This window comes from Vavraia culicis (assembly GCF_000192795.1).
Source record: "Vavraia culicis subsp. floridensis unplaced genomic scaffold supercont1.16, whole genome shotgun sequence".
NCBI classification, from domain to species: domain Eukaryota; kingdom Fungi; phylum Microsporidia; family Pleistophoridae; genus Vavraia; species Vavraia culicis.
In genome coordinates this window covers 27630-39226 of record NW_007360619.1, presented here as the reverse complement: position 1 = coordinate 39226, position 11597 = coordinate 27630, and the positions used below count along the sequence as shown (strand labels likewise).

General features: G+C 35.0%; 4 protein-coding genes across 4 annotated transcripts; 3 read left to right on the top strand and 1 right to left on the bottom strand.

Moving 5' to 3' along the window:
• Positions 1 to 4042: 4042 nt before the first annotated feature.
• On the top strand, positions 4043 to 5775 carry VCUG_01129 (uncharacterized protein). The gene has a single exon (XM_008075961.1). It carries the CDS (start codon positions 4047 to 4049, stop codon positions 5745 to 5747), a length of 1701 nt encoding a protein of 566 aa, XP_008074152.1. The 5' UTR covers positions 4043 to 4046; the 3' UTR covers positions 5748 to 5775.
• A 626-nt stretch (positions 5776 to 6401) lies between these two features.
• Positions 6402 to 7981, top strand: VCUG_01128 (uncharacterized protein; the record flags this gene model as incomplete). Its single annotated transcript, XM_008075960.1, has 1 exon — positions 6402 to 7981. The coding sequence occupies one exon, from the start codon at positions 6402 to 6404 to the stop codon at positions 7965 to 7967; it is 1566 nt and encodes a 521-aa protein (XP_008074151.1). The 3' UTR covers positions 7968 to 7981.
• Positions 7982 to 8700: 719 nt separating this feature from the next.
• VCUG_01127 (uncharacterized protein) lies at positions 8701 to 9930 on the top strand (the record flags this gene model as incomplete). Its single annotated transcript, XM_008075959.1, has 1 exon — positions 8701 to 9930. The coding sequence occupies one exon, from the start codon at positions 8701 to 8703 to the stop codon at positions 9919 to 9921; it is 1221 nt and encodes a 406-aa protein (XP_008074150.1). The 3' UTR covers positions 9922 to 9930.
• A 524-nt stretch (positions 9931 to 10454) lies between these two features.
• Positions 10455 to 10778, bottom strand: VCUG_01126 (uncharacterized protein; the record flags this gene model as incomplete). Its single annotated transcript, XM_008075958.1, has 1 exon — positions 10455 to 10778. One exon carries the CDS (start codon positions 10776 to 10778, stop codon positions 10455 to 10457), a length of 324 nt encoding a protein of 107 aa, XP_008074149.1.
• Positions 10779 to 11597: the final 819 nt, after the last annotated feature.

Sequence of the window (11597 nt, the reverse complement as noted above, 5' to 3'; positions counted from 1 at the left end):
TCTTTTGAAATGCTGGTCGAATAATCTATATATGAATAGCGCCGTTGCAAATTAAAAGCTGTGAAAACAGATTATTACTAAAATTTAGGATAAATTTAAATATGTGATACGGAAATACCGTTTGTAGATGTTACTACCTGAACACTATAATGTTTGCATCCTGTGATATACATTTTTTTGAAGAACTTGTTACATATTATAATCGCATCGAACAAGGTTCCATCCCAAAGTTAAGTATCCGAAGAAAAAGACCAATCTCTTCGCTCATGGTGGCCTATGTTCGACTCTCTCTTTATAGACAGATTTAGGCAAATGCCCGAGGAGTCTGTTATATGACAACAGAACACAGACAAATGATAAATTTTGAGAATGAGAAGTATTAACTCATAGGTAGCAGGTGGAAGGTAGATGTCCATAGAGGATGCATACCCTCACTATCGCAAGATGGTAGGTGACGGTAATTGAATGACATAAGACTTTCGGTTCCAAAATCGATTTGACGTTAGAAATATCACCATAAATCAAAATTATATGGCTGTGGTATGAGATAGTCTGTAAAACTAGCCAATGATGAAGAGATAAATTGTGCTTGCACCATTCAAAAAATATGTATTCATGCAAAATAAATTAGAAAGTATATGCATGCGTTAAATTGACGAAGTGATTGTAGAAATCAAAATTGAACAAAGTTGATGGAAGAATATAGCATTGTGTTCAGAAATATGCCTGAACAACTTACAAATAAAAAAATATTTCCGTACAAATTTACTATCCATGAATGTGCAGTAAACTACTGCATGGTTGTCATTTTCCCCTCAACTGGTATACTACCCGTTTAAAGACATAAAACTATAGAAGCAGGTTAAGAGGCAGTCCTGAACCAGAAGAGCTATATAAAATAGGTAAGGTATGAAGTGACATGCTGCACACCATACCTGGCTCTACACATAATCATAGTGATGCACACTACAACAAAGTGGGACAAGACAGATTATTCAAGCTTGTAAAAACGTAATTAGCACTAACATGGTGCTTCGCTGAATAATTTTCCCGTGGGAACGGTTTATCCGGTCATTAAGATTATTTATTGTTCGCTTCTTGTCAAGCATATCACCACTATCCGAGATCACTGTTCAACAATGATCCATTACTCAATTTAAAAGGTCTAAACTGCTAGGCTTATACAACATTAGATACTCCGTTATTTCGTCATTATCCTATGAGATCGTTTCCATAAGATAGAAATGCATTCAAAATTCTTTTGCATACAAACAGCCTTTATTTAAAGCAGCTTATTTAAAAAGCACCAGCAGTGTCTTTTGATTCGTTTTTTGTCACGAATGAAAAAGCGCTGGTATAAAACTCAAACACTGCAAACTCATGTGTTGCTTCCAAAGACATCAGTGCTATTTCGATTTATTTTAAATGCTCTTCTCACGTTATATAGCATTCAATTGATGTTGTAGAGTGTAAAGAGTTTTTGGAATGAACTATATCTTTGTTTACAAACTGTGATTGCTATATGAATTGGTTTGTGCATCATAATAAAACTGGTATAATCGTTTAAACTTTGCTTAAACAACTTTGTTATTTAATAGTGTATATTTGGTATCGCTTTCGCACAAAGCTAGGAGTTAATAGTATCTACCATTAGAAAGCGTTGAATATGCTAGTGAAATATAAAAAATCAATTTGAAATCTATCTTCAAGTCACTTAATTGCAGTTAACATTTACCAATATTTATATCAAAAGGCATTTTATCTGTGGAAAACAACACCAAAAATAGACCATGTTCAGAGTGAAAGTACTAAATTTCAATTTTTTAAAAAATGATATAACGGTAATGTATATCTGGTAAGCAAATGTTCTTTTTTCATACCGAACAATACGCACCATGTTATGTGGATTTACATATTTGTTTTACAAGTCAAATTTATTAACAAGTAATTAATCTAGTGTTAGCTAATGTAAAATTTTTTCAAATTTTTTCATACATTGTGCTATTCAAAGTATTCCGTATCGTAAAAATCTAGATTTTCCAAATATATACAATTCTTTTGAGAAGTGACGTTCGATCAAATTCAGAGGTAGTAGAAAAAAATGTTTGGAGGTAAAATAGCAAATAAAGCATGTACTTGATTAATTTGGAAAAAGGAGATAATAATGAACATTGCTATGATATTAATGGTTTGCTGTAGAAAAGTATGTTTCACATGATAGGATGACCATTGATTGGGATGCATAAAATTGAAAACAAACGGTCTATTAATTGTGAGGATTTAACAGTATATATGTTGGTTTTTTCTCTACGGGCTTTCGAACGTGTAAAAATAATAATTGTTGCAACGCAAAACGATATATTAGTACTACTGAGCTATTTTGTGAAAGTTTATTGAATTGTTCCCTCAAAACCATTACAAGGTTATATAACCGAATATTTGAGCATTTTGATAAAACATGCATTTCATTTCTTCCTAGATTGATTGCGGATTTGTAATTAGTAATTCGGTTTGACATGACACTATTTAACAAAAGCATTTTATTACTAACTCATCAGATTAATAGAAAACATTCCGGCTTAAATACAAAAATACGCTGACAAAGACAATAATTCATTTTGCTATCATATACTAATTTATCAAACAGACACACATATCCAATGATAGGCACAGGTGTTCTGATTCCTGACTTCGTGTCAAATATCAGTTATTTTACATGCCAGGCATTATCATTTGTAATTTCACGCTAATAGAACTCTTATCCATGTATACGTCCAAAAACTAATATTTTTCTAATTTTCTGTAATTCCAATTTGCCCATTTTATTTTATTAATTCAAGTAAAACATAATTATAGTAGTAATTTCAGCAATGACCAGCGACAGTGGCCATTCTAGAAAGGTTGTCTCATGAATTACTCTTTTTATTATAGTATGTTTACTTCGCTGCCTCTCCTTTGGCGAGGTTGAGTATGATCGATGATCTGCCTCGTCAAATTTGCACAATGCCCACTATATTTTCAGCTATTGTGTTTTTAAATTTGTTGGTTGCAATGCTTTTTGTTGTAATTCATTCGTTTAATAGTTTTAGAGAGCTGTCATCTTCTTTTTCCTCTCATTTTCCATCTATCATTTTTATTTATGTCGATTCCCTTTAAGGAATGAAAAGTGGTCTTAGAATACCACATTAATATATCAAAAAAGTCATTAAGATTATATTTATCTATTCCAAGTAGGGGGTCATCAATATTCTAGCGCTAAATTGAACAGTTTTGTGCGTCACAACGGAGCTTTCCGCTTGACCAGTTAGTTCATCAGTACCATATACAACAATTTGGCACGGAATGTATATATACATTGTAACAACGAGCAACACTCAGATATTAAACAATAAATATGATTGATGGGCTCATGCGTTCTATTGTCACGGCATGTGGTTGGTTTCAAGATCTGTTCACAACCAGATGATCAAATATTATTGATTAAGAATTAACGATTTTAATTAAAATCGTATCACATTAAACCAGGCATGGTTCATTGGCTTTGATTTACAAGATTTGCTTCCGACAATGGCTGGTCTAAAAACGTTTAATTATGTGCGGGTATACGCTTGAATAATAATGGTCCAATAAAGATCAAATTTAACAAATGCAAAAATTGCCACTTGAGATATAAAAAGGAGATGATTTTGTATGTTCCACGGACCAATTAGTTTTGAAGAATAAAAAATATTCCGAATTTATTCATTTTTCCTTATTCGATAATATTTCATCTCTGCGTGGTTTCATCATATTTGATATGTTTTTATACCCGCATAATGATTACATATCTATCGTGTTTGTTAAGTATTTTCCCTCCTTATCGCATACTGTATCATTAAATATTTTTGAGCTGTATAAATGAGCTATAAAATGTTAAAACACTGAGAAAACGTAGATAATCCTTTTATTTGCAGCAAAAGTAGTGCCTTTTAATTTTAATATGCAATATTCCATATTTTCATTTTCCAATAAAAATTTATCAAAAAGCTTTTTTACCCCCGATAAGAATGTCAAATCAAGTTGATTCAGCTCGTGAGACAGAGTTGCCGACAGAGAATGAGGTTGAGCAGCTAGCCGTAAGGCGTGCCGGGCGTTTTGGTGTTTACAGAGTGGCGAAGGTTGAAGATGGCAAATTCTGGCTCATGGGCGGGATGTTCTTTTGCATCGCCTATATTTATTCGGTTATACGAGAGTTGAAAGACTCGTTCATCATCAAGCGACAGCTTCCAGCGTCTATCAGTTTTTTGAAATTGTTTTACGTCCCGCCTGTGTCAATAGCAGCGTCTGCACTGGTACAGAAGTGTCTTACCATCTCGTCGAACAAGCGAATTATGAGCTATGTTATTGCGTTTTTTGGTGCGTATTTCTTGCTTTATGGTGTGGTGATTCTGCCGTTACAAGACAAGATTGAACCAAGCAATTTCAACGCAACAGATGACTTCAGTGATTCTAAAATGGCGTATAAAGGGCTTGAGTCGGTGTCAGCAATCGTGCTTACACTGAATTGCTGGACATCTACGCTGCACTTTGTAGCATCTGAGGTGTGGGGTACGATGGTACTTTCACTTCTTTTCATGTCATTTTCGAATGATGTGTGCCCATTTAGACAGTTCATTCGATTCATGCCACTTTTCTATGTGTTATCGAACATAGCACTGATAGGATCATCGCTCACGATGTTATCATACCAGTATTACAACCAGATCGTGACATACTACGTTAAGCAGATGATGCTTAGAATAGCGTTTGTTATCATTGCAGTCTTCTGTTTGGCAACACTTGTTTTCCAGATTATTCTTGAAAAGAATGTTCTGGGCAAGGTTTTGTACACGATTGAAGGTGAAGGACAAAAACGATCAAAGAAGGCGAAACCGTCGTTTTCAGAGGGAATACGTCTTATGTTCAAGTCGAAGCTTGTCCTCGCAATATGTGGAATCGTTCTCGCCTACAACATCGGTACAAACATGGTTGAATCGTGCTACAAGAGCAGTTTGAAGATTGTGTCTATGGCGAACAAGAAAGACACCGGAAACCACGTTCTTCTCAAGTCATCCATAATACAATTTATAACCGGATCAGTGGTCATTGGATTGCTAGTATCCCCTTTTTCACGCATCATCCAGAGCCGAGGCTGGAAGATAGTAGGTATGATTCCACCGCTGGTTGCCACAGTTGGTTTCGTGTCAGTTTTCATGCTCGCTCTGTTCAACACGGGAAGAGATGGACAGAACATTCCACCCGTAAATGCAATGTTGAAGTCTGATATAAGTGAAAAAAATAGACTGTGGTTCCTGTCGTTTGAGGAGACTGCATGTGTGCTGGCCGTGTCATTCTTTAAGATTTGCAAGTATGCCGCGTTTGATATAGCAAAGGAGACATTGAGCATGAAGATAGACAAAAGATACCGAGCAAGATTTAAGGGAATTTACGATGGTGTGTGTGGCAAACTCGGTAAAGCCGGTGGAGCACTGCTCCTGCTAGCATCGAATTATATCATAAACACCACCGATATTCGTAGAGCATCTTTCTTCTATCTGATCATTTCGTTGATTATCGTGCTCGTATGGTTCTATCTCGTCAGCTATCTCGCAGGCAAATACGAGGAGTCAGTCAAATTGAAGAAGAACATCAATATTGATTTGTTCAAGGGAACGAAGAAGATGTTTAGTGATGACGAAGACGAGCCTATTACAGCTACGGGAAGTTGATAAATCAACATTAAAACGCTTTAGTTAATTTGTACTGTTTATCGGTTAATAGCACCTTATACAGCTTGCATCTGTGTTTTTATTTTCTAGCCATGCTGCTTCTGTTCCTAAAATGGGATTAAGCCTGGTTAGTGATGCAATTTTCATCTTTTGTCACATTAACGTTTTGCTTAGCGTTTTTTAGCTGTTCTCTCCTGTTTCACGTTTTTCAGTGGGATAAAAGTTATTTTTATTGGTAATCGTGTCTATTTACACATATTGATTTGTTTTTTTATTGGATTAAGGTAGCATTCGAATGTTAATTCACTCGGTCGTTATTATATAGGTGACAAAACATGTGGTGAGCAATACCTGCCACTTGATTTTTTCGTGATTCGGGGTAAATGCAACAAATGTGAACCGTACGAATCTTTGCTTCTGCAATTATTTGTGAAATATTCTCTATTTAATGTTAAAATGGGGTGGTCTCCAAGATCTAGATGTAGTACAAGCTATGGCCTGCACTTTATGGTCAATATTGCGGTTGCGGCATATTTTTCTGTTGTGGTAGGGATGCGCCTGAAGGTTTTATGCCAGCTGATGCACTAATTTCTCATGAACTAAAGACTAGTAGCCATTATCGATCCCTGTTGACCGGAAAAGTGTGTTTGTTGAATGATATTGTTGTGTGAGGAGACAGCCAAACGCATTTTTAGTACCGAAATCTTGAAAATACATTTTCGAAATTTACAGCAATATGACTCCCAGTCCTTGGCCAAAAGGACCACATTGCAATTTCACAATATACAAAATTGGTTTATCCATCATAAATCAGGCCACAACATCTTCATTGCACAAACTCGGTTATATTCACAAATATTTCTGACTCAAATATTAAAAATTTTATTGGTTTGTACCCAAATGTCGTTTATTGATGCACATGAATTTGTCGGTGAACGCAGTAATGAGATACAGGAATTGGAAAAATCTCTTCCATCGCGCAGAAAAAAGAACATGTTATTCCAGAAATTACCATTTTACATGCGTAGGCGCTCGGCATCACACTACAGAAAGCGCAAGCGAAACAAGAAAAGTGATTACTACGGCAAACGATTCAGTATGATACATGTTAATGGACACAAAATTGCTCATAAACGGTTTGAAAAGACTTTTTCACTTCTGCACAAAGGCGGAAATTATATTTATAACATGGTTCATTACCATGGATATGTTTATCGTATAGATTATGGCGTTGAACAGGAACTTAAGAACTACAAATATCATGACATAGATGCGTCAATAAACAGGAAAGAGCTAAATGATGATCAGAGTTGCGGACAAGGACGTTACTACACGTCCAATGGTGATGCCCATTTTACGTTACATTTCAATGATGAAGGCAAGTTCCATCTGTTTAAGACAAAGAAGACCCTCATTCTTGTAACGGCTAGTGTTGTGCCAGAATTTTTGCAAGCAAAGGAAATTCTTTGCGAGACAGAAAGCATATTCGAAGTACTAAAAGAAAAGGAATTATCACGCTCCGGAGTTTATAAGTTGACCAATGGTACCATTACAAAGAGCGATGTAATGATCGACGATTATTTCAGCAGTATACAAGAGGACCACGTTGTTAAACTTAATGCTGAATTTTCACTTGTTCTTATTTTCAGTAACCTGAAGAAAATATTTGGTAACATCATCCGAGTCTGGACAATAATAGGACTGGAAGAGTACATGAAGTTATCGTTAGATTATGGGTTTTTTGTTTTTCCTTTCGATGATGTAAATAGCGATTGGTACAAACAATACGAGAAGGAAGTGTTTTACGAAGAGAACCAGAAATATTTTAGAACACCGAGAGGAAAGAGATATGATTATTTGGCATTAAAAGAGAACGATAACAGTAAAATGTCACCTTGTCCTACTAATCAAACTATCACTAAGGAACGCGACACACAAAGCAATATCTTTATTTTTCCATATAAATTTCCATGTGCGCTAAAATCGCAGTTCACGTATTTATTTAAGTGTGATAAAGGAAATTTACAAAGATGTGCTCGCGTTTACCGCATGGGGGATGAAAGTGTTGTGTGTGGATATATTTTGAGAGGATCTTTCTGCTATTCTGTTGGCAAATATAGAGGCATCGTTGTTCTTTGGGAAGCCTGGGATGATAGTCAAGCGTATTTTGGTATGAACATTCGTTCCTCGCAGAAATACTCCCTCGTAAAGATTAGTTAAATAAGTGCTCTAGATTTGGTCACACTTTAGATAATTTTATCGTAGTTTTTACTCTCTAATTCGTTTATTCTGCCTGTTGCACACATCATGTGGTCGATACGGTTCTTGAAGCTAAATTCGATTTGAAGTGATTTTGAACAGAACCGGTTGTAACTATCGCTAAAAATATTGGAGCTGTCAAATTACCTTGAAAATTAGCAGGAAACGATCTTTTCTAGCCGTTTAGGATCGTAAAGAGTCCTTTAAGTACTGTTAATTGGTACTTTTTTCATAGCGAAGAAAAACAATCAACGGAAATATTAAATTCTGATCCCAAGGAACCATGAAGCATGTATCGGCACTCGAAAATTTAGTTGAGGAGACATCTCATGAGGACTTAAACTCTCGGAGTAATAGTAGATTATAAAAAATGACGTTTCGTACGCTACAACATTTGTTTTACTGCTTAACTTGGCTTTAAAAGTGCTTTATAAATACATTATCACTCATCTCTTGCACCATGAAATACGAATAGTGGTTTCAATTCGAAAACTCTTCTTCTAAAACATGAAAATATCTTCTTGTTAGCGGTCCGTATCGCGTACATATATGTAGCATCGCAGGAATGATAGCATATGATAATCTTTTATATGAATATATGAATTATTGTCATGGATAAGTTACTGTCCTTCGAGACAGGTAACCAATGTTTCTTGCCAAGTTGCCTTAAAGAAAAGTTTACCCCCACAAGCTCATGCAAAGATTTCTCGAACAGAATCCAAATTTGGTGAAGTTTTATCAGCTTGCCAATGATATTGCAAGCAAAAGAATCAATCACCACACCGCGCTACAGTATTACAAGACGAAGGAGGATGTGGCATATCTCTTCAAAATAGATAATTGGAAAGTGCTTGGTGATGTAAAGGGGACGTTACAGATGATAACAAATGACGCAGGTGAGGATGAAAGGCAAATACTCGATTTTTTGTTAAGAAAAAAACGGGTATACAAGTCGGCTTTGATCGTTATTCTGTGCATTCTTAATTTCAAGTTTGTTGTTCATACGAGAAACCAAAAAAGTCGAAAAAGAAACATGTCTACGTACAAATTTAAGTTTGAAACTGTTGAAGAAGCCTTTCTGTACTACCTGTACATCGTTTACAACGTTGATAAAAAGTATATCAGCATTTTACATGGGAAGATCAAGCAACTGCCATTAAAAATGGCGCTTGTTGCCGCGTATTCGTTGAAATACGACGAGCTAATGAAACATGTACTGGATAGATGGCAAGAGGATCGTACGGTGCCACAGTATGTTTTTGAGATATATGAACCTTCCTATGAGTACATTGCCTCTAAAATGATAACCTTGTCGAATAAAGAGTGGTTAAAAATCCTAAGAATAGTGAACATAGATAAAATGAAAATTGCCAGATCATTTCTAGGGAAATGTATGGCGGAGTTCATGAGAACAAACGATGAGCGCCTCTTGAATCGCAATTTGCGCTTCAGTGAGATCTGTTTGGAAGTTAATATGTCCGAAGATGTGTTCAGAAATCTTGAAATGAATAGTTCTAGCGGTTCAAATAGGCAAGAAAAGACTGCTAAAGCTCAAATAGAAATAAAACCTGAGCAAGTAAAAATATATGATGGAAGAAACCCTCACGCGAATCAAGAACTCCATTTCAGGTCTTCAAATATTTGCATTATGAAGAAAATAGTGTATGCATGGCTAAGAATATTACTGGCAACTAATAATCACTTGCTGTTTATAGATATTTTTGAAAAAATGAAAAAAGGTACATGTACGGAATATACGATACTTGAAAACATATATAATAAGATCATGTGCATTTTTAAAGGTATAAATCCCAATTTTGGTGATCTTTTGGATAAGTACGATGAAACCAACGAGTTTTCACCAATTTCTTTTTCAGATTTAGGAAAATATTTATGTAAAATACAAATAGTTTAAGTAAAGTCCTTTATTGCATTTCTTGTTATGTTTAATATGATTTTCATTCTAGGTTGACATCGACCATGCCATTTTCTGTGTCAAATAGGAGAAAAAAACGTTGTTACCAATAATAATGTTTATTCGTTTCATAACATTATCAGCATATTTGCGGAAGCGTTTTCACCAGTTTAAGTATTCTGATTCAGAATAATTAAGCAGATAAGCTGGCACGTTTTTGCTTTACATCTAAATATGAGAGGAGAAGAAACTCTAGATAGTCGAGCGAGAGACTAATATACCTCGTTTCTGGTGTCCAGATTAATCCTCCAGTATGAGATTCGTGATGTGTTTGATGGAGAAAAAGATATGATCCACAAGACATAGAGACGAACGATAATGACAGATGCTTAGCCTGCTCGTTACTTATCTGTAACCATTTCGACAATGCTTGCTATCCTTCAAATTCAGAAACAATACGGTCACTATAGCTCTTATCAACAAAATACGTACACTAGTACAATGGATTGAACGCTTTTTATTTGAATATTTCATTAAAAAATAACTATAAAAAGTACCACGATCACGGAGCACAGAAACAAAATTATAAAGTTCCTATAATCGCTCTTCAAACTTTCTATCGCTTTTTCAAACTTATTGCGGGCCTTAACCACGTTGTGTGCATTTTCGACCGCCTTATTTTCTATAATTTCAAGAATAGTACTTTGATTCTTTATTTCTTTGTTAATTTCCTTTATGTTTTTCTTCAATCCAACCGTAGCATCCTTTAACAGTTCATTATTCATCTTAATTTCCATACCACAGCAACAAAGAAGCGAATTCAACTTTTTGCTGAAACCTTTGTCACAAGTTTTCATGATTCACCAGACAAAAAAGCAAGATTAGGAAATACAGCTAAAACAGAATAAATTTAATTGGATTGATAGGTGCTTTGCGCATGTTTAACATACTTTAAATAAATATATATAATTACAACTGGATTATTAGCACGTATAACAATCTTTAATGGCTTGTTTGAGAGTAAACAAATGGTGGTTGATGATTTGTAGTGTTTCTTCTCGGCTCTATAATTTTAACTGAGTGAAACTGATCAAATCATTATATTTTGCATTCTTATGAATTACACCTCGATACTTGGTCAATAGTCATAACAGGTTTTCATATTACGCTGCCAATGTATGACACAACTAAGAAGAAGAACTTGAATATCTACAAAAAATAAGAAAGTTGATAGCTTCCTTTTTTTCAACTTTTCTACTTTGAACCAAACCAATTATTGCGAAATGTGGCTTCACGCAAAAAAATGTCCAGAACTCTGAAATATTCAAAAATGATAGCTTGATTTAGGAAGTATTTATCAATTGAAGCATGAATAACAACCGCATCCGCTGTGATACTGGGTTAAGCTTTGACCAAAGAATGTTTTGCTAGTTCACTACCAACAAACACGCTTGAAATAACGTGTAAAGTAACCTGTGTAATGATATCGTATTGCGTCAAGCAATGCTGCCAACATGCTAGTTAAAAGAAAATAGTCGCAATCGATATAAGCCAAGAACTCAATTTAAAAGCATTTTCCTTTCTCTATTTAATTTTATCATTCTAAGTCTCGAACCTAGAATGATTGACAATCATTTTTGCGTGTTAAAACACGCCTCTTACAATTTAATCACCAA